General features: G+C 43.0%; 1 protein-coding gene across 1 annotated transcript in view; it reads left to right on the top strand.

Moving 5' to 3' along the window:
- The window catches only part of LOC106563268 (astrotactin-2), a 533,795-nt gene that overhangs the window by 181,927 nt on the left and 327,765 nt on the right, over positions 1-24,103 (top strand). Inside the window, exons 5-7 of the mRNA XM_014128700.2 lie at positions 313-420; positions 12,917-13,063; positions 13,542-13,709. Coding sequence (XP_013984175.2) covers positions 313-420; positions 12,917-13,063; positions 13,542-13,709 — 423 coding nt within the window. The remainder of the gene's footprint in view (positions 1-312; positions 421-12,916; positions 13,064-13,541; positions 13,710-24,103) is intronic.

Below are 24,103 nucleotides of genomic sequence, written 5' to 3'. Positions count from 1 at the left end.
TAAATAACTTCCCACCTGTCAAAACATGATATTACTTCTCAACCATTCTCCATTACCACGCCACTGCTCTTTTCAATGGTGAAAATAACTGAATTCACTGTCTTTCATAAGTTCTCAAGTTGTCATTGAGATAATGTCAAGAGCCTCATATTCTTTCCCAATGATGGAAAGAATGTGTTTCCCAATGATGTCCTGCTTCTAGATTATATTGAAGCCTCTTGTCAGTGATGGCACACAATACATTTTTGACCCAATATAGTCCTCCACACTGTTCATCCTCCTCTTTTTCTCCCTCTTCCTCTCCTCTTCCAGTGGCTGGTAGTGTGTTTGGTCGCCAAGGAGACTCTGGGTCAGATGGTGACGATGAGACCCAGCTGAAGTTCTACACAGAGCAGCACAGGGGACGCCGGCGCAGCAGAGGTGAGACTGGAGAAGGCCTTGGTGTGTCTGTATGTGTGTGCGTGCGTTAACGTGTGTGTTTGTGAACACGCATGTGGGTGTCATTGTTCATAAATGTGTGTGGAAAGGTGCGACTACGACTAGAATTCAATCAAAGTGGATTTCAAAAGTAATTTCCCATTTTCTGCTATGTGCTTTCTTAAACACCCACAAGAGTGTAAATGCACTTTTTTTTCAACTGAAAGACAATGCCCATAGCTTACCCACGATGTTGCACAACGATTTAAGTCAAGTCATTGTATGATATATTTGAGGTTGAAGTGGGAACTCTGAAATGGTAACTTCATATAATTTCTGTGCCAATGCAATGTTTTCCCTATGATATGACGTGCTAATAGTTTTCAGTGTGTTTTTTTCAGGGCTGGGTTTTATTTGTATGTTACCACCCACCAACATGGCATTGTTTATTAATCAGAAACGCCTGCAAAGTTCTTTCTATTCTCGAGTCGCGACTGAGCAATATAATAGATAATCCTTAGATCATTTGTCAAGTTTCACTTATTTTTTAGCTAGTGTGTATAAAAAAAAAAACCATTATAAATGGTAAAATTGCTTGTGATATGATTACATTTTGGAACCCCGTCCCCCGTCGGCCCAAGATGAATGGTTTTGACCACACTCCACTGCCTTTATCTCTGCCTTGATTGGTGCAGCTAGAAATCACAAGTGTCTATCCTATAATGAAAAGGCACCCGTGAAAGAAAATTCCACTAACTTGTTCATTTCTTTTGTGCTGTTGTTACATTTGTATTGGTGTTTCATTTCGTGTCTGATGCGCTCAGGGTGTTGTTACATATAATTTAAGGCATGCATCATGAGCAAAGTCATTGCAGCCTATCATTTCACTTCCCCTACCTATGAGAACCATGGCATGAGCCAGGGCTTGGCATTGCTGTAGTGCAGCTGAATAGCCTGCCAGCTGTCTACCAAAGGTTTCACCATGCACATTACAATGTAGAAAAACGTGTCTCTAGTCCAAATCGTTAAATAGTTTGGCTATTCATATTACTGAACTTCATCTTATTCCTTCTATTTCTATGGCAGATTCACGGCCACAATGTATGGAAAATCCAACAATAGATGACAAAGTCAAAGATACTGTTTTCCCCTATCCATCTGTGGCAAAGTTTTCCATAAATGCTTATGACAAATCCAGCTCCAGAACCAGCCATAGCCCAGCCAGCTGGCTAATCCTTTGAATATGGTGTAGCAACAACAGATAACATTAGCTATCTGGATAAGGTTAGCATGCTAGCTAGCTACACTGACAGCTATCAGTGCCCTATTTCTTGTCATTTCTTGTTATTTGTTGTGATGTGGAAATCACCACAATGTTCCCACCCCCAATTCGTGAATATATATTAGTAGCCTGGATCATTCTTCTGAGGTGAAAGGCTTCTGATGGGGGCCTTTTGTCACAAGTCAGGTTCTCCCTTGAGTGTACTACCTGAGGTTGCCACTGGAGAGCACCCTTTGGTTACTTCTAGTTCCCAGGTGACCCTGATTGGGCTTATTGGGATCACCTGTTGGATGACTATTTAGGTTCCTCTGTGGGCTGGGCCAGTTGCTCAGGTCTCATGTTTTGTTCAGTGTTCTTGCTTTGTTGTTTTGCTATGAAGACCTTAAGTAAATATTCTGGATTTACCCTTACCTCTGCCTGCTGTATTTCTCTGTGCCTGGGTCCGAGTTCGTACTAGCACGAATGTCACAGTAGACCTGAGCCACAAAATGGACCCAGCAGAGATTTCTCCGTCATCCGAGGGACACTCCGAACACCACTTATGGTTGGCTCTCACTCACCATGGAACAGTGATTGATTGCCATGAAGCGTGCCAGAAGACATTGTCGGAGGATTAAGGAACTCTTGTGTTCACTCTGCAGACAGGACAGACAGGAGCAGCTGCTGCTGCACCTGTGGCTGTTTCTAACCCTCTGCTTCCTACCAGCTCATCATCTTCCTCTCCTCGGGAGCACTATGACGAGCATCCTGGGAGGTGTCGTGGGTTCCTGCTCCAATGTTCGTTGGTCTTCGAACTGCAGGCATCTACGTTTCCCTGCAGGAGTGGGTTTTTTCTTTGTTGGGAAGAAGGATGTGGGATTACGTCCCTGTATCAATTACCAGTGTTTAAATAACATTACCATCAAGAACCGTTACCCCCTTCCTCTTATGTCATCAGCTTTTGAGAGACTCCAGGGAGCTACGGTTTCCTCTAAATTGGATTTACGGAATGCGTATAATCTGGTGCGCATCAGACAGGGAGACGAGTGGAAGACAGCGTTCAACACTCCTAATGGACATGAGTACCGGGTCATGCAGTTTGTACTTACTAATGCTCCAGCCATTTTCCAGGCCCTGGTTAATGATGTGCTGCGTGACTTCCTTCACCAGTTTGTGTACCTAGATGACAACCTCATCTTCTCCAAGTCCATGATTGAACATGTCCAACATGTCCGCCAGGTTCTTCAAAGACTCCTCGCTCATCACTTGTTCGTGAAGGCCGAAAAGTGTGAGTTTCACGTTCCTCAGATCTCCTTCCTCGGGTACATCGTGTCACAGGGCTATGTACTGATGGACTCCCCAAAAGGTAGGAGCCTTGATCAACTGGCCGTGACCCAGCACGGTCAAGCAAGTTCAGCGTTTTTGGGGTTTTGCTTATTTCTACCAGAGATTTGTGAGAAACTTTAGTGCTGTGGCGGCGCCATTGACAATGCTCACCAAGGGCTCGGCTGGGCATGTATGCTGGACCCCTGTTGCTGGGAAGGCATTCCAGGGCATGAAATGTCAGTTTTTTTCTGCACCCATTCTCGTTCATGCGGATCCTTCTCTTCCCTTCGTGGTAGAGGTGGATGCCTCTGATGTTGGGGTGGGGACGGTTCTGTCTCAGTGCTAGGCGAAAGACCAAAAGCTTCATCCCTGTGCCTTCTCCTCCAGGCGTCTCACTCCAGTGGAGAGAAACTATGGTGTCAGCAATCGGGAGCTTCTTGCGGTCAAACTGGCTTTGGAGGAGTGGCGGCACTGGTTGGAGGGCTTGGAACATCCCTTTACAGTTTGGACTGACCACAAGTACATGGCCTACATCCAGGAGGCTAAATGCCTCAAACGCCAACAGCCTCGTTGGGCTCTCTTCTTCACTTGGTTCAGATTCACGTTATCTGACCGTCCAAGGGTCTAAGAATGTGAAGCCGGATGCCCTTTCTCGCCAGTTCCCCAGCTCCAGTGAGGATCGGCCGCTTGAATCCATCATCCCCAGGCCGCTCATCCTCACGCAAGTGTCCTGGGGTATGGAGACTGTAGTGAGGGAGGCACAAGGTAGGGAGGCAGTTCCAGATGGCTGTCCACCTAACAGACTTTTTGTTCCTCTTGGGGCACGGTCCAAGGTACTTCAGTGGGCTCACTCGTCGCGTCTCACCTCTCATTCGGGAGGGCAATGAATGCTAGAGTTTGAGGAGGAGGTTATGGTGTCCCTCGTCGGAGGTGGACAATCGGACCTTTGTGGCTGCCTGTCCGACATGCGCCGGAACAAGACTCCTTGTCAGCAGCCTCTATGGCTTCTTCATCCACAGCCAACACCTTCTCGAACCTGGTCCCATCTCTCTATGCATTTCATCATGGGCCTTCCATCCTCAGAGGGGGACACGGCCATCCTGGTCATTGCGGACCGCTTTTCCAAGGTGGCACATTTCATTCCCCTGCCTAAGTTTCCATCTGCACGTGAGACTGCTCAGCTAGTCATTCAGCATGTTTTCCACCTACATGGACTTCCTCTGGACATACTCTCCGACCGGGGACCCCAGTTTGCCTCCAGATTTTGGAGAGCATTCTGTACTCTTCTGGGGTCATCAGCCAGTCTGTCCTCGGGTGATCACCCTCAGGTCAACGGTCAAACTGAGCAGGTGAACCAGGATCTGGAAACCGCCTTACGGTGCTGTGTGTCCGCCAACCCTGCCACTTGGAGTCAGCACCTTCCTTGGGTGGGGTATGCACACAACACACTCCAGTGTTCCTCCACTGGCCTGTCACCATTCCAGGTGTTGTACGGTTATCAGCCCCCCCCTGTTTCCAGATCAGGAGATTGAAGTGACGGTACCTTCCGCTCAACACCTCATCTCTCGTTGCCGCTGGACCTGGAAGAGGGCTCGGTCATCGCCACCCGAGTCACCTCCTGCATCCAGGCCAGATGGCCTGGTTGTCTACTAGTGATCTGCCTCTACGCGTAGAATCTAGGAAGTTGGCTCTCCTGTACGTTGGGCCCTTCAAGGTTCTACGGTGCATCAATCCAGTGGCCTGTCGTCTTCATCTTCCCCGGTCCATGAGGGTTCATCCCACCTTCCACAACTCCAGACTCAAGCCTGTGGTGTTCAGTCCTATGGTTCCGGCCACTCGGACTCCACCTCCACCTCGCATGATAGCGGGACAACCAGCCTACACGGTGTGACGCATCCTCTCCAGTCGTCAGTTCCGGCGAGGGACTCAGTATCTCGTGGACTGGGAGGGTTACGGGCCTGAGGAATGTTCCTAGGTTCCAGCCAAGGACATTTTGGATCCCGGAATCATTCGGAACTTCCATCGACGTTCAGCTACCCCTGGTGGAACGCTTGGGGGGGGGGGGGGGTCAGGTTCTCCATTGAGTGTACTACCTGAGGTTGCCACTGGAGAGCACCCTTTGGTTACTTCTAGTTTCCAGGTGACCCTGATTGGGCTTATTGGGATCACCTGTTGGATGACTATTTAGGTTCCTCTGTGGACTGGGCCAGTTGCTCAGGTCTCATGTTTTGTTCAGTGTTTTCGTGTGCCTTTGCTTTGATGTTTTGCTATGAAGACCTTAACCTGTTGAGGACAGACGTTCCGCTAGCGGAACCCCGTTCCGCCTGCGGAACCGCTAGCCAACAGCCAATGGCATCACACGGCGCAAAATATAAATCCAACTAAAATACCATAATTCAATTTTCTCAAACAATCAACTATTTTACACCATTTTAAAGATAAGACTCTCATTAATCTAACCACATTGTCCGATTTCAAAAGGGCTTTACAGCGAAAGCAAAACATTAGATTATGTTAGGAGAGTACATAGACACAAATAATCACACAGCCATTTTCCAAGCAAGTATATATGTCACATAAACCCAAACCACAGCTAAATGCAGCACTAACCTTTGATGATCTTAATCAGATGACACTCCTAGGACATTATGTTATACAATACATGCATGTTTTGTTCAATCAAGTTCATATTTATATCAAAAACCAGCTTTTTACATTAGCATGTGATGTTCAGAACTAGCATACCCACTGAAAACTTCCGGTGAATTTACTAAATTACGATAAACGTTGACAAAAAACATAACAATTTTTTAAAGAATTATAGATACAGAACTCCTTTATGGAATGGCGGTGTCAGATTTTAAAATAGCTTTTCGGCGAAAGCACTTTTTGCAATATTCTGAGTACATAGCTATCACATAGCCATCACGGCTATTTGACACCCACCAAGTTTGGGGCTCACTAAACTCAGAATTACTATTAGAAAAATTGGATTACCTTTGCTGTTCTTCATCAGAATGCACTCCCAGGACTTCTACTTCAACAACAAATGTTGTTTTGGTTCCAAATAATCCATAGTTATATTCAAATAGCTCCGTTTTGTTCTTGCGTTCAGGTCACTATCCGAAGGGTGACGCGTGAGTGCATTTCGTGACAAAAAATTTCAAAATATTCCATTACCGTACTTAGAAGCATGTCAAACGCTGTTTAAAATCATTTTTATGCAATTTTTCTTGTAAAATAGCGATAATATTCCAACCGGGCAACGTATTCATTCAAAGGCTGAAAGAAAAAAATTGAGTAGTCTCGTGAACGCGCATCTCCAGTCTCACTGTCCCCAGCCTGACCACTTACAAATTCTACTGCTCTTCTTTGCCCAGAGACAGCAGACACCCCATTCCACTTTCTGGCGGCTTTAGAAAGCCAATGAAAGCCTTAGAAAATGTCACGTTACAGCACAGATGCTGTATTTTCGATAGAGATGCAATAGAAGGACAACAAATTGTCAGACAGGGCACTTCCTGTATGGAATCTTCTCAGGTTTTGGCCTGCCATATGAGTTCTGTTATACTCACAGACACCATTCAAACAGTTTTAGAAACATTAGAGTGTTTTCTATCCAAATCTACTAATTATATGCATATTCTAGTTTCTGGGCAGGAGTAGTAACCAGATTAAATTGGGTACGTTTTTTATCCGGCCGTGAAAATGCTGCCCCCATCCCAAAGAAGTTAAGTAAATATTCTGGATTTACCCTTACCTCTGCCTGCTGTATTTATCTGTGCCTGGGTCCGAGTTCGTACTAGCACAAATGGCACACCTTTAAGTGCATTTGCACAGTAGCTTGCTCTCGAGTGGACAATTGATAAAAATGTGCCTGCTGATGTTCTCAGTACTGACTACAAACTTTGCTGAGAAGCTTGAGGATTTCAAAAATCCAGTATCAACTCCCTTCACTCAGCCCTGGGACAGGCTGCTATGCAAATGACTCTCATTTTCCAAATTCAACCAGATGTAAACCCCATGAGCTAATTTTCTATCACTGACAGAACCAAACCATAGTTTAGATAGACCGGTGAATGAACATTTCTCTGTCTAATATAAAATATTGAGTCTCCATGAACTTGAGCTAAATTTGCACTGAAGCAGCCGAAGCCATTGAACAAACAAAATCCTACCACCAGAGAATCTTTCACCATTGGGTGAACTCCAAATCTACTTTAAAAACAGAACAATTTAGTAACAGCAAAAATAACAGTGCAACTGCAAATATGGCTGACAGATCAATTGATTGTTTCTGACAGCGAAGGAGATGTTAAAATGCAACGCGACTGTTGGGGAGCATGGCAGGGACTAAGTCGACTGAAGTAGAAATATATATATTTGGATTTGTTTGTGTAGCTGGAAGCAGTGAGGACGTTGTTATCCCCAGAGTGGTGTTAGAGGGATCTCTAGCACCATCATGACACTCAGCAGATACATGAGCTGAAGAAAATGGAGTCTGAATGATAAGCAAGCTGAATAAGATGCCTTAATGGATGCCATGATTTAGTCTGCATAACCAAACTGCCATTTGATAGCATTGTGTGTGCGCCTGTGTGCCTGTGTGTGTGTTTGTGTTCTCGAATGTCCTTGTGAATGTGCACGCCTTTCTTTTTTGTATGTTTGTGAGTGTGTGCCTTTGCATTATAAGGAATGGACAGTTTTTGTAGGGGTTGGTCCATTTTTCATTATGTTAAATTAAACCTTAAAATCACTACAAGTTTGCATTTCCTGCTGTGCAGGGAAATTCTCAGCAACAAAAGAGTGATCAAATTAAGATTGTTAATTATTATCCTTATTATTAGCAACGGTCATTGAAATTGTTAAAAGGTTTTAAAAACAATTTTAATAAATGCAACAGTTGGACAATGGATGCAGATACTCCAAACTTTTTGAATTTATAATCCACCAGATATTGATTTAATTATAGCACACCAAACACTTTACTGGCACGGACAAATAATGAATGGAGTTCAGGGATTTTGGTGGTATTTCAGGTATTCAATTTATTGTAAAATGTCACCTTTTTTATGCAATCATACACTGCTCAAAAAAATTAAGGGAACACTTAAACAACACAATGTACCTCCAAGTCAATCACACTTCTATGAAATCAAACTGTCCACTTAGGAAGCAACACTGATTGACAATAAATTTCACATGCTGTTGTGCAAATGGAATAGACCTGGACATGGTGGAAATTATAGGCAATTAGCAAGACACCCCCAATGCAGGTGGGAACCACAGACCACTTCTCAGTTCCTATGCTTCCTGGCTGATGTTTTGGTCACTTTTGAATGCTGGCGGTGCTTTCACTCTAGTGGTAGCATGAGACGGAGTCTACAACCCACACAAGTGGCTCAGGTAGTGCAGCTCATCCAGGATGGCACATCAATGCGAGCTGTGGCAAGAAGGTTTGCTGTGTCTGTCAGCGTAGTGTCCAGAGCATGGAGGCGCTACCAGGAGACAGGCCAGTACATCAGGAGACGTGGAGGAGGCCGTAGGAGGGCAACAACCCAGCAGCAGGACCGCTACCTCCGCCTTTGTGCAAGGAGGAGCAGGAGAAGCACTGCCAGAGCCCTGTAAAATGACCTCCAGCAGGCCACAAATGTGCATGTGTCTGCTCAAACGGTCAGAAACAGACTCCATGAGGGTGGTATGAGGGCCCGACGTCCACAGGTGGGGGTTGTGCTTACAGCCCAACACCGTGCAAGACGTTTGGCATTTGCCCGAGAACACCAAGATTGGCAAATTCGCCACTGGCGCCCTGTGCTCTTCACAGCTGAAAGCAGGTTCACACTGAGCACGTGACAGACGTGACAGAGTCTGGAGACGCCGTGGAGAACGTTCTGCTGCCTGCAACATCCTCCAGCATGACCGGTTTGGCGGTGGGTCAGTCATGGTGTGGGGTGGCATTTCTTTGGGGGGGCCGCACAGCCCTCCATGTGCTCGCCAGAGGTAGCCTGACTGCCATTAGGTACCGAGATGAGATCCTCAGACTCCTTGTGAGACCATATGCTGGTGCGGTTGGCCCTGGGTTCCTCCTAATGCAAGACAATGCTAGACCTCATGTGGCTGGAGTGTGTCAGCAGTTCCTGCAAGAGGAAGGCATTGATGCTATGGACTGGCCCGCCCGTTCCCCAGACCTGAATCCAATTGTGCACATCTGGGACATCATGTCTCGCTCCATCCACCAACACCACGTTGCACCACAGACTGTCCAGGAGTTGGCGGATGCTTTAGTCCAGGTCTGGGAGGAGATCCCTCAGGAGACCATCCGTCACCTCATCAGGAGCATGCCCAGGCGTTGTAGGGAGGTCATACAGGCACGTGGAGGCCACACACACTACTGAGCCTCATTTTGACTTGTTTTAAGGACATTACATCAAAGTTGGATCAGCCTGTAGTGTGGTTTTCCACTTTAATTTTGAGTGTCTCCAAATCCAGACCTCCATGGGTTGATAAATTGGATTTCCATTGATTATTTTTGTGTGATTTTGTTGTCAGCACATTCAACTATGTAAAGAAAAAAGTATTTCATAAAATTATTTATTTCATTCAGATCTAGGATGTGTTGTTTAAGTGTTCCCTTTATTTTTTTGAGCAGTATATATACATTTGCTTATTTTACCAGGTATTTGGTTTATATTTGTATGCAACATTTGATTAATACACCGTGCTATATTTGCATATATGAATGAACACATTTACATAAATGGGTGGAATAGGGCTGCATCCACCAAACACTTGCTGTCTACCTGCATACCTCATTAAATACTGTTCTCTTGCGTAATTCAGCAAATGTGTCAATAGCATGATAGCCTCGGATTACACCTATCTATACATACATTACATTGTTTGCGAGATCAGTCATAATATCACTATAATCCGAGTGTTCATTTTTGGAAGTTTCTCTCATTTCAGAGCATCCAATTTGCAAATATTTCAACTGTATTAAATGATTCCTTTTGAAATTCCACAAAAATTAATACCCATCAAAATAAAGTTCTTTCTTCTCGTTCTTGTGATATAAGTGTCGAGATGATATGTTAAATCCCCGACAAAGCTTTAACATTCTTATAGATTCAACGGTAAGACAATGTATTCCACTGAGCCCATTTCAGCCATTACTGGAGTGTGTTTGACAGGTCATTACAAACATTTCCATGGTTGTTACGTTAACGGGAAAAAAGTGTCAGGCACAACCAAGAGTATGAAAGAGTCACAGGCGTAAAATGAAAGCAATCAATATAGCCACATTTAACTGACAAGTGGATTCGGCACCCCTCAAACACAGGAAATAGATTGCTGAAAAGGACCTCAGGTGGGTGGAGCATGTGCGTTGCTTGTAAGCTTATCTTAGCTGTTGGCTGCACTACAGACTTCTCTATAAAAGGACTCTTGTTAAAATGCATTAGCTGGAGGCTGTGGGCACACAAGTGTGAAGGGCGGACAGAGGGAGGGACTCAAGTCAGAGTGAAAGAGAGATAGAGGGAGTTGATTGAGTGTGGTAGAAATTCAGATTGTTTGTGTGCGTGTGCGTACCTATTGTGCATGTGTGCATTTAGCATTATGTAGTTATGTTGGCTAGTGTGTATGTGTGTTTGTGTGGTTGCTTCCCTTTATGCCATTTTCTGTGTGTGAATGAGTGTGTGTATGAGTGTGTGAGCATCCATATATATGTTCCCAACCTATCATCCCTTGTGTGGATGTGTGGGCGTGTGGCCGTGTGTGTGCATCTGTTAGTGTACTTTGTGGGCTTTTACAGTAATTGAGGGCCTCCTCACAGACCTAATCATTCCTGAGTGTTCACACAGATGAGATTAGTTGCCGGGGAGCTGTTGTCATAGACACCCACGGCTCCAGTCCGGCTGAGATGGCAGGGTCATTAGATACATCCAGATCTCTCAATTTCTGTCCCTCTCTCTCTATCTCTTTCTCCCTCTTTTCCTCTTGTCCTGTTTCTATCTCTGTCCTTACTCTCTGGCTCTTTTCTCCCTCTTTGGCTCTCTACTCACACACACACACACACACACACACACACACACACACACACACACACACACACACACACACACACACACACACACACGAGTCCAGTGAATGTAGGCAGTGGGGATCATTACTGTCTATCCACCCAGGTGATTGAAGTGGTTTTTTATCAGCCTCAGTCTAAGAACCTCACAGCATCAGATCCATAGATCCCCATTGTCTAACTTCTCCACTCCCCCACTGTACTGAGATTCTCATTAGTGGGTGTTCTGAATCTTTTTTCACTTTACTTTCCTATCCTTTCCTATGAAATTAAGGTGAAAATCTCCAGCACTTCCATAGCAACCATTCCCCCATTTGCTGGAAATAGCAGCTACTGTAATGTAACACGAGCACTGTATGAGCCATATGTGTAAGGATGTTTTCAGAAATGTGATTTCAGGAGTTGAAATTAGATATAGGTCAAGGGAACAAGCTATTCTTTAACTGGAAGGAAAAGTAAAGTGGTGTCATTACACGTCATTGAGAAGCAAAGAGCAGGCAGTTAATTGACTCTCAATAACAGTTCTGCCCTCACCTTGGTGACTGGTAAGCTAGCACTTAATATGACACCTACCTGCTAGGATAAATGTCACTCTATGGGAGATAGGAGCTCATTCCAGCTCCCTTTCTCCCCAAGTGCATCCAAAACAAGCCATCTCTAACACTGTCAGAGGTGATGGTGTCATTTATCAGCGACACTAGATGTCGTACTGGTGGAAAGAGGCTGGGCCTTCTTAACTCATCTTTTATCATGGCAATGAATTGCCTCTGCTGGACTCCAGCCATTGTACTGTTCATAAATCAGTTTAGAAAGAACCCTGGATGGTTCAGAGCTCATGGCCAAAACTCCAATCAAAACACAACAACTCAACCTAACTGTGTACATCTACAGGAGCCGGAAGCTAACGGGATTATCTGCTGTGTTTTTAGCTTGTTTGTTTTTCACAAAGCTAGAATGAATCAAATCAAACTTTATTTGTCACATCACCGAATACAACAGGTGTAGACTTTACCGTGAAATGCTTACTTACAAGCCCTTAACCAACAGTGTAGTTCAAGAAGAGTTAAGAAAATATTTACCAAGTAGACTAAAATAGAAAGTTATAATAAAAAGTAATACAATAAGAATAAAAATAACGAGCTATATACAGGGGGCACCGGTACCGAATCAGTGTGCGGGGCTACAGGTTAATCGAGGTCATTTGTTCATATAGGTGGGGGTGAAGTGACTATGCATAGATAACAAACAGTGAGTAGCAGCAGTGTACAAAAGGGATGGGGGGAGGGGTCCATGTAAATTATCCGGTGGCGATTTTATTAATTGTTCTGCAGTCTTATGGCTTGGGAGTAGAAGCTGTTGATGAGCCTTTTGGTCCTAGACTTGGCGCCCCGGTACCGCTTGCCGTGCGGTAGCAGAGAAATATATAACTTGGGTGACTGGAGTCTCTGACAATTTTATGGGCTTTCCTCTGACACCGCCTATTATATAGGTCCTGGATGGCAGGAAGCTTGGCCCCAGTGATGTACTGGGCCGTACGCACTACCCTCTGTAGCGACCAGCGTTAGTTGTGTTATAAAGTACATTTTTGGTGTTAAGAAGATTGCGTGTGAAAGTAAACTGTTTGATAGTTTTAGACCAACTACAGCGGTTTTGACATGTTGGTGATCCTTTTAAGCCACAGTGCAGATTAAAGAGGCATTTTCAGAAAAGAGAAGCGTTCATGTTCCAGTTTTTTGTGTGCGTTTGAATACATTTCTTGTTGTGTCTTAACAGCTGAAGTCATATTTTGCATGTTTTCTCTGCATTTTCCCAGAGTTTTTTTTCCCTGCCCTCAGGTTGTCCACACAGTCCGATGAACAAAGCCACTCTGACGTTGATCACCATCAGTACGTGTGTCCTGGCTGTGGTTTACGGCACGCAGCTCTCCTGCTCTCTCACTGTCAAGGTCACTCTCCACGTGCCTGAACACTTTGTCGCCGACGGTCAGTATCCCCCATCAACTCTCTCTCTCGCTCTCTCATAAACATGCCCACTGTGTCAAAACTGCATCAGGGAATACATGCTGACAGAATAAGCAAATATACTAGATAGTCTACAGTGGAAGTAGCATCAATACCTTCATTAAGCATGCTAATTGTGCTGTAGATAACATTTTCATTGAAATGTATCTTCAAAAGACGAGACTTATAATATTGATATTTTTTAAGGCTCATTATTTTCAAATTGTAACTAATGCATAATTGAATATCCAGTTTGAATATCCAGTTCTATGGCATATCCAGCTACTGTAGTAAGAAGAGAACAGCCAGGTTGTTAGCAGTAGAAAATCTTCACTCTAATAAACCTGGGTATGTTATACTGAGCAGTGAATGATGGATGATCCTGTAGTACTTCACACTACATGATCTGCTGAGATAAATGTGATGAGTAAAAGTGTGTTCTATTCTCTTTTGGTTCCAGGAAGCAGTTTTGTGGTGAGCATGGGCAGTTTCCTGGATGTGTCTAACTGGCTGAACCCTGCCAAACTGACCCTTTATTACCAGACAAACTCCTCCACCCAGTGGATCAGAGACTACTGTGGCCAGAGGACCACTGAGCCCTGCGAACAGCTGTGTGACCAAGAGACAGGTTAGTGTAACACACACACACACACACAGAGAGCCACGTATATGTCCCTGCTGCAATCCCCAGACAGTTCCCTCGGAACAGAACATTGTCTCAAGGTTTGGTGGTATATAACACGGCTGGACTGAGGGTTACCCGCTGATGGGATCTCTTCGGCAAATACATTTATTTGCTCTTGACCTTCAGTGCTAATCTCAGGCTCTGGGTCTCATTCAACCCCTGCCAACCCCTGTTAAGAATCAAACAGATAAGAGTGGCCAATGTCACAGAGTACTGTGTGGAGAATATTACCCTCCTCTCCACATCATCTCAATGTGCTTTTAGCACAGCATCGGGCTTGACATTTAGACTTGCTGTCTGATAGCTTTGATACTTCCCTATCGCAGACCCCTTTCTTTTCACACCAATACTGAAGTCTATAGACTTTTAAACATCTTTCCTTCAACCTTAAATTTCTTAAAGGAGCCCCCTGAGACCCTAAAAGGTGTTGTCAGACGTGAGATATTATGAATGATGATGAATTAGCGCTGCGACTAAGCTAAGTAAACAGTAAAGGTTAATAAAAGTGAAGGTGAGGCAAGGAAATGGGGTGTCACACTCCACGGGTTTATGCTACATTCGTGGAAACCCTGGAACTCTGCTGAGATCTATAGAATAGGGCTATTGAATGCTGTATCAGGGATATCAGGAATATTTGAGGGGTCTAGGAGGGCAAGTGGTCTCTTTGAGAGATGGCAGGGACCCAAGAATGATTCCAATAATGGTTTGAGGCTAGACAGGAATGGTGATGTCATTTTGATGGCGGGTTGACTTGAAGTTCCTGTTTGATTATAATTAGGGCCTAGAGTTTTTCCTGGCATCTTGACAGGATCAGGAAAAACACGGCCCTAGTAATAACTATAACTTGACTATAAACTCGCCTTGCACAGTTGCATGGACTATATTTTTGGTGCTGTAGGAACATGTCAGCATCGAGAGCCGTTCAACATTACTATCCATTGTGTGTTTAAACTATTTGACACCTCCACCGTCGAAACAATCACTTGCCGTTTTTCAATGGATAAATGTCTGTGAAGAAAAACACACATATTTAGCATAACCACTCCATCACTCACACACACAGCCAACCGCACATGGGGCAGATGCCTGGCCAACTGTAGTAGGATTCTAATTTGAACAATTGCTCTCCCTTATTAAATCATTCAATATGGGCCACTGTGGTCCAACCTAATGGCTCATGCTCCTGTATTTATGGGCTTTAATCGCCATCAGCCAACAAAAAGGTAGAAGACCCCTTGGTAATGACCATTAGAGTCAATAGGTTGGAACGCTATCAAAGCCCTATCCCTCACTAGTTCACTAGAGTCAGGGTGCAGAATCACTGATTTGCCAGATGTGTTTTGTTGATTCGTTCCTCTATTTTTCTTCATCAATTACCCCCACTTAGTGACTAGTGTGCGTTGAAGGGCCAGTGTCATGTAAATGTGAAGTGTTACTTTAGTTTTTAAATCTAGTTCTCACAGAGTGAGCAGAGAGAGGCTTTGCATTGTCCAAGCCCCTGTACTATAGAAACTCAGCCAGGTAGAGAAATCTTCTCACCGGGGTGGAAAACCATCACTTCAGAACCATCACGTTGTGTTATAATCATCAATCTGGATGCTGTGTCTCGGAAAGGAAGTTGTCTGATATCAGATTAAGGAGGACATATTCCACCACAGGCCTGTGGAGTCCTGGGTGGGGGGCCTAACCGACATGTATGTGGGTTATAATGGGATGTTTGTAACAGTCTGTCAGCACCTGGTCCATGGGGGGCCAGTCTGGCGGATATTGTTGTCTGGAGCATCAGTAAACCAAATGATGTCGGTTTAATCAGTATTGAAGTTGTAAAGACCTTCAGTCAAAACTGGCTTAAAGCGTTCTGTCTCTTTATATAAAGAAAGACATCTGAGGAAATTAAGTTGAACATCTTGTTCTGTTCCACAGTTTATTTGAAACCACATGAAACCCACAACACAAAAACAGTTTTCATTAAGCTATTCCTCAAATGAACTTTTTTATGCTGACCCAGTCCCCAATTACTAAAGAAATATTTATATTTTTAAATAAGACCGTAAAAGTCCAGATGGTGGAACATGTCTGGTCCCCTGGGTGGGATACTTCCCCCTGTCATAATGTAGAGGAGCCAGTCTAAGCTTATTAAAATGAATTACATGCTGTATTGTATGTGCAATTTATATCACCCCAGACAAGGGTATGTTGAGGACTGATGCATAATGGAATCTAGTAGGAGGCCACTCAACATGCCAGACATGAACTGATGAACTTGGCACTGGCAGCACCCTCTGTCTGTGTCAGTTGGTAAGAAGGCCAACTGTTTTATTCAAATCTTGACCGGCAAATCACTATACTATGTCCTGCACATACAGTGCCATCAGAAAGTATTCATACCCTTTGACTTATTCCACATTTTGTTGTGTTACAGCCTGAATTTAAAATGAATTTAAATATTTTAAAATATCTAACCCATCTACACACAATACCCCATAATGACAAAGTGAAAACATGTTTTTAGAAATGTGAGCAGACTTATAGAAAATTAAGTACAGAAATATATCTAATTGACATAACTATTCACACAAGTCTCTAAGAGCTTTGAAGACATGGATTGTACAATATTTTTCTTCAAGCTCTGTCGTTGGTTGTTGATCATTGCTAGACAACCATTTTCAAGTCTTACCATAGATTTTCAAGTCAATTTAAGTTAAACTAAGCCACTCAGGGACATTCAATGTCCTCTTGGTAAGCAACTCCAGTGTATATTTGGCTTTGTGTTTTAGTTTATTGTCCTGCTGAAAGGTGAATTAATTTCCCAGTGTCTGGTGGAAAGCAGAGTGAACCAGGTTTTTCTCTAGGATTTTGCCTGTGCTGAGGTCCATTGCATTTATTTTTTATCCTTAAAAACTCCCAGTCCTTCACGATTACAAGCATACCCATATAATGATGCAGCCACCACTATGCTTGGTACTCAGTAATGTGTTGTATTGGATTTTCCCCAAAGATAACAAAAAGTGAATTGCTTTGCCACATTTTTTACATTATTACTTTAGTGCCATGTTACAAACACAATGTATATTTCGGAATATTTGTTATTTTGTACGGGCTTCTTTCTTTTCAATCAGTTAGGTTAGTATTGTGGAGTAACTACAATGTTGTTGATCCATCCTCAGTTTTCTCCTATCACAGCCATTAAACTATGTAACTGTTTGAAGTCCATGCATCTTATTAAGCAAATATTTACTCCTGAACTTATTTAGCCTTGCCATAACTAATGGGTTGAATACTTATTGACTCAAGACATTTCAGCTTTTCATTTTCTATTAAATTAGTAAAAATGTCTGAAAACATAGTTTCACTTTGACATTATGGGGTATTGTGTGTAGGCCAGTGACACAAACACGTTTAGCCATTTTAAATTCAGGCTGTAACACAACAAAATGTGGAAAAAGCGAAGGGGTGTGAATACTTTCTGAAGGCACTGTACAGTACCTAAACGACTATTCTGCTAAATTGGGAAACATAGGGTAGACAGATTTTAAAGGTTAGCATTTTAGTCAATACAGCTATTACTTTTTCAGATAATCTGAACTGCTGTATGTAATGTTCTTGGCATGCTGTTTTCTTGTGCTGTTATTAATAATATGGTAATGAAATGTTAGCTTTCTATTTCCCGTAGGATGTTCTATTACCCATAGACATTCAGCCTACCAAAATAGCATGCTTCAATTTATCTGCTGTTTTTCCTCTGCAATTTAAAAGCCAATGTTTTCACGATGGTTAGGTACACTGCACAGAGCATTTTCTCTTGCTCGCTCTCACTCTCTTTCTCTCACTCTCTCTCTCCCTCAAAAGGAAAAGGACTGTTCGAGTCAGTAATTGGCAACAAATGCACTATCTCTTTGGAGGCTTCTCATCTCTTCCTAGAGGGAATTTAAAGTCGTTCCTCAAAAGAGCACATTCTCATGTTTTCATCTGCGTCATCCAGTGCACAAGTAGACCCAGCAGAGAGGAAATGGAGACACACTTTCTTTATGCTGTTTTTCTCTCAAAGTGTGTCTTTGTTCCGCTCATCTGGGCCTAGAACCTGGATGGCGTTCTGTGTGTGTGTCTGTGAGAGTGTGTCCACAAAAGCGGAATTGTGGCACAGAGAAGGAAGGGGAGAAAATGGAGATGGGAGAAAGAGAAGGGGATGTGTTGACATAATTGAAATGATAGCTTTCAGCGAGCTAGCCCCCTTTTTGATACACAAGCAGCCGAGCATGTGTGAGATAGAACTCTGAGGATATATAGAGTACCAGTCAAAAGTTTGGACACACCTACTCATTCCAGGGTTTTCCTTTATTTGTACTATTTTCTACACAGTAGAATAGTAGTGAAGACATCAAAACTATGAAATAACACATATGGAATCATGTAGTAACCAAAAAAGTGTTAAACAAATTAAAATATATTTTATATTTGAGATTCTTCAAAATAGCCAGCCTTTGCCTTGATGACAGCTTTGCACACTCATGGCATTCTCTCAACCTTTCCTTCTTAATGCGTTTGAGCCAATCAGTTGTGTTGTGACAAGGTAGGTGTGGTATACAGGTGTGCCATAAAATGCCAAGTCCATATTATGGCAAGAAAAACTAAAATAAGCAAAGAGAAACGGCAGTCCATCATTACTTTAAGACATGAAGGTCAGTCAAAAATTTCAAGAACCATCAAGTGCTATGATGAAATTGGCTCTCATGAGGACTGCCACAGGAAAGGAAGACCCAGAGTTACATCTGCTGCAGAGGATAACTTCATTAGAGTTAACTGCACCTCAGATTGCAGCCCAAATAAATGCCTCACAGAGTTCAAGTAACAGACAAATCTCAACATCAACTGTTCCGAGGAGACTGCGACCATCGTCTATGCAATTATCTCATGGCTCCTAAATCACAGTCCTATCTTAACAAAACATACTTTCATCATTTGTCATATGCAATGTAGAGGATGGAGACTTTGTACATGTAGTGTATATACTTTCCAAGTTACAGTATTTATTTTATAACACTTTTAATGACATCACAAAATAAAAAACAATATGACATTAGTTTTCTATAGCTCACCACTGACCATTCCCCACGTTCTTATGTTAGCAATATTGTTCCAGTATTCGCTTTAGAACGTGTTAGAGTTTCGTCGGGAAACCTCTGTGTAGACAAAGTACATTTCTCTGTGAAATTTGTGGTGGGATGTACTCCCTCCTTGAATTTACAACAGGGTGTGAACTGTCAACCCCCCAGCAGCTCCCTCCTCCCCTCTGTGGGTGAGAGAGGGTCTGGTTACTGTCATCCATTGCCAAGCTGATCTGACCCATTCGGATCCTCACAGGACAGTCATGACACCATGCAATTAGAACAATGTGGACTGCAAACATGTTCAAAATATTGAAAAAATATGGGGCAGGCTAATTAACTAACTACAGTGTCTTCAGAAAGTATTCAAACCCCATGTCTTTTTCCGCATTTTTTTGTGTTACAGCCTGAATTTAAAGTGGATACAATTTCAATTTTTTTGTCACTACACACAATACCCCGTAATGTCAAAGTGAACATTTACTTAGCAAGTAACATAATAAGTTGCATGGGCTCACTTTGTGTGCAATACTTTTTTCATGACTGCCTCATTTCTGTACCCCACACATACTGTACAATAATCTGTAAACTCTCTCAGTTAAGGAGTGAATTTCAAACAGATTCAACCACAAAGACCAGGGAGGTTTTCCAATGCCTCACAAAGAAGGGCACTTATTGGTAGATGGGTAAATATACAAAAAGCAGACATTGAATATCCCTTTGAGCATGGTGAAGTTATTAATAACCCTTTTGATGGTGTATCAGTACATCCAGCCACTAGAAAGTTACAGGCGTCTTTCATAAATCAGTTGCCGGCGAGTGGAAACTGCTCAGGGATTTACCATGAGGCCAGTGGTGAGATAGGAGAAAACTGAGGATGGATCAACAATGTTGTAGTTACTCCACTATACTAACCTAATTGACAGAGTGAAAAGAAGGGAGCCTGTACAGAATACAAATATTCCAAAACATGCATCCTGTTTGCACCAAGGTGATAAAGTAATAGTGCAAAAAATTTGGCTAAGAAATTAACTTTTTGTCCCGAATACAAAGTGTTATGTTTGGGGCAAATCCAATACAACACATTACTGAGTACAACTCTCCTTATTTTCAAGCATAATGGTGGCTTCACCATGTTATGGGTATGCTTGCAATCGTTAAGGACTGGGGAGTTTTTCAGGATAAAAATAAATGATTTGGAGCTAAGCACAAGCAAAATCCTAGAGGAAAACCTGGTTCAGTGTGCTTTCCACCAGACACTGGAAGATGATTTCACCTTTCAGCAGGACAATAACCTAAAACACGAGGCCAAATCTACAATGAAGTTTCTTACCAAGAAGACAGTGAATGTTCCTGAGTGGCCGAGTTACAGTTTTGACTTAAATATACTTGAAAATCTATGTCAAGACCTGAAAATTGTTGTCTAGCAATGATAAACAACCAATTTGACAGAGCTTGAATAATTTTGAAAAGAATAATGGGCAAATGTTGAATAATCCAGGTGTGCAAAGCTCTTAGAAATGTACCCAGAAAGACTCACAGTTGTAGTTGCTGCCAAAGGTTCTTCTACAAAGTTTTGACTCTGGTGTGAATACCTGTGTCAATGAAACTTTTCTGTATTAAATTTTCTATAAATTTGCAAAAATGTCTAAACATGTTTTCACTTTGTCATTATGGGGTATTGTGTGTAGATGTGTGAGCAAAACATATATTTAATCCATTTGGAATTCAGGCTGTAACACAACAAAATGTGGAATAATCAAGGGGTATGAATACTTTCTGAAGGTACCGTGGGTTATGAACGGACTAACATTCAAATTGGAGTTGATGACAATGCAATACATAAAAGATCTTAAATACACAACTTGAAGCAACCACATATTTAGCCATGGAGCACGTTCTGATTGGTCAGTGAGGGGACAAGCCTCGACACTCCCACAACGTATTTATTCATCCAAATCCAGCCCTTTCACAAAACACCTCCAGCTACTGTGCCCATAATTCCGGTTGTGAAAATAGGAAAAATGTTTCTGACACAACCCCGAACCTATAACGCTACCGCCAGCGCTAAGATTTACCATTGCTTCAGGTTTGTCAAAATAGAGCCCCCTTTGTCTTTGTACAAAGTCTCACTTCAATGTTCCCTTGCAAAACACCTCCCTTCATCCACCTACAGTACCACTCCTCTTTCCATAACCTAAAAATGCACACTACACTAAACCAAAAAGAAGTCCCGCCACCCCTAGCCTCAACATCATTTGTGCTCACTCATTTTCTTGCCAACTTGTCTTTACTGGCTCACGGTAAGGTCTGGGAAACAATCGGTGCAATGTGCAGTGTTGTAAACTAACCACTGCTGGAGAAAGAGGAGCACCTGATAAGCAAGCTGTCATGGAAAAAAAAGAAAGCGAGCGAGCGGATCTAAATTAATTTCCTGCCCCTGTGAACTTGCCTCTGCACCGAATGAAAGTCAAATGCCTGAGAGGGAGATAAAGCCCAGAGACTTTGAAGGAAGCAAACAAACGCCACGTGATAACACATCTATTATGAAAACACTACGCAGCGGAATTATCTGAGGCGGTGGTTCCGAACGCATGCCTCAAAGCAAAAGTCAATATTTGTGGTGATGAGGCTTCAATAGAAACCTGATAACAGAGAGGGCTAGTGTTTGGACTTCTCAAATGCAGTTAGAAATGACTGTTTTAATGATGCATTACATTTTAGTTTCCCTCCTTTTAACATGGTGATGTGCAAGTCTAATTTTGTGAATCAGAGTTGAGTGGAATAACTTGTCACGTCAATCAACAAACAACTAAAGTCCTTCCAAAATAAGTTATTTACCCAACAAGGGGTGCGAGTGCCAATTACAAGGATACTCCTATGCACCTACAAGAACACACATTTCACTTTACATCCCCTCTCAGTGTTATCACCAGCAAGGCCAGCTGCAGTCGTTTTACTCAGGTACCTCGAACACTGTCTCTGTCTCACTCCACCACCCCCTAATGCCACATCACGGTCATTAACACAACATTGTGTCACCCTGGCTTGTTAAACAATCTCCTGGCCTCCTCCCTCCTCCTCTTCCTTCCTCCTCCTCCTTCATTCTCCTCTTCCTCCTCCGTGCCTTAACTATCCTCCTCCTCTCATGTGAGGTATCACAGTGGAAGTCAATGGATGAAGGACCTCCACTGGCCCCGTGTATACGGATCTCTCCTTGAGCCCCAGTGGTGTGTGAATGGGTTTGGGCCGGAGCCAGCTCAATCACACACAGGCACAGGCACCTGTACACACACGCAAAGGCATACGCGAACCCACCTACCCACCCACACAGTCAAACACACACACTCCCACCGGCTTATCAGCAAGACCACAACACCTCCTCTTCCAGCCATCGTCCATGTTAGCACATCTGAGCACGGGGAGGATACATGTGAAATAACACGATCACTCTCGCTCACGACTTCATATAAAGCCAAGCCCAACCTCCTTTCCGCCCTTTATTTTCTCCCCGCCAATAAAAAATACTCCCAGGTTCCTACCGCAACTAATAGGTGCTGAAATGTCCGGGTTGTTCTGGCTTTATCAGCCCTATTTATCCAACCCACCGCCCCACCTGCCCTTCCAGGACATGGTGTCGATGATGAATCTCCTCAAGGTCCCAAAACAGAATTGCTTCCCCCCTGGAATGGTGTAACAGTAGAAATATGCATCAGGACAACAATATCTCTTTCCCCTGCCCATGCTGTGAACCTTGAAATGTGAAAATTGCCCACATGGCCTGTGCAAGATAGGAATAGCATTCTAATGAAACGTGTCATTAATCACTTCAGGTCGGCTGCAGGGAAAGAGGAGGAGGGAGATGATTAGTTACTGGTTTCTAGTGAACGCTCCCGCTACTTTTTTTCTTCATTTTGGCTTTAATTTAGAAAACAAGAAAAGAGGAAACAAGAAATGTGCTGATGATGAGGGATTTTTGTTGCCAGTAGCATTTGTAAAATAGTTTGTTGTGAAGATTTTGTTTAGAGGTTTGGAGTGGGAGATGAAATGAGCGAGTGAGAAATGCTGGGCCAATTGTGTGTGCGTGTGTGCATGTGTGTGAGAAAAGAGAGTGAGAGATAGCAAGAGATCCAGTGAGAGAGAGATGCAGGAGCGAAGTATGTTTAACAGCAAGGGGTGGCTGAATTGGCGAGAAAGTGGAATGTGTGAAGATGAAGGCCTATTCTGGCTGAGAGGGCTGATTTGACTATCTGCTGTTTGGTTAACAGAAGCTGGGAGCTGTAAGTAGCAAGGCGTTTCTGAGCTGTTAGCTGTAGGAAGGATAGCATCATCTCTTTCCTCTCCATGGTGCACCATCTTACAATAAAACCACCTGGTATTGTTACTAAAAAAGCAGTGTTTCTATTAGTTTGACTTTTATGACTCGATGCCAACATCGTAAAAAAAGGCATTCATCATAAATACAAACTTTGAAGTGATATTTCATTTAGTTCTTAAAATAAATAATTGTGAAATGCTAGAGATAATTGCTTTCAATTTCCCTTTCATCAGGTAGCACATTCTCACATTATTAAGGCAGTAGCTGTTCCCTGCTAGCCGGTGTGCTATGTCCCCGGCTCATAAACTCACTTAATGAATTATTAAGGACTTGGTGATAAAATGTGAATGGCATTTCATGACTCCGGTTAATATGTTTCTTCCAATGTTATGCCCCTCCGAGGGACCATAGGGACCAGTCAACAGGAGGGTTACTCTGTGCAATGCTAATGTTATGGCCGACTCTAACCCACAATGACTATGCATTTTATAAGCTTTTCGCACCATGGGGCAATGCATTTGAACCCTGCACAAAGCTCCATAAATGCAGTTCGACCATGTAAAATCAATGGTGACCATGAATTCATTGATCTGTGAATTTAGTTGTGGAGGGAATAGGTAGTCTGTAAAGGGCTTTGAACAGCAGACGTGAATGCTCAGGTCAATATACTGTTTTATGCTGATAGGACTAATAGGATCAAAACTCTTTTGATTATGGAGAGAAAGTTTGAGGTCACATTCTTGTTATGCTTCTGTAGATACCAGGAGCGCCATAAATACATTTACAATACATAAATACATCATATTCCCAGTTGATGTGTGACTAATAATTTTTCATTTGTCTTGTTGCATACAGTTGACTAATGTGTGGGCAGTAATGATTAAAGACTCAATCTTCCATAGTTACGATTGTTT

Source organism: Salmo salar, chromosome ssa11 (genome assembly GCF_905237065.1).
Source record: "Salmo salar chromosome ssa11, Ssal_v3.1, whole genome shotgun sequence".
NCBI lineage: Eukaryota > Metazoa > Chordata > Actinopteri > Salmoniformes > Salmonidae > Salmo > Salmo salar.
This window is presented reverse-complemented; position numbering and strand designations above follow the sequence as displayed.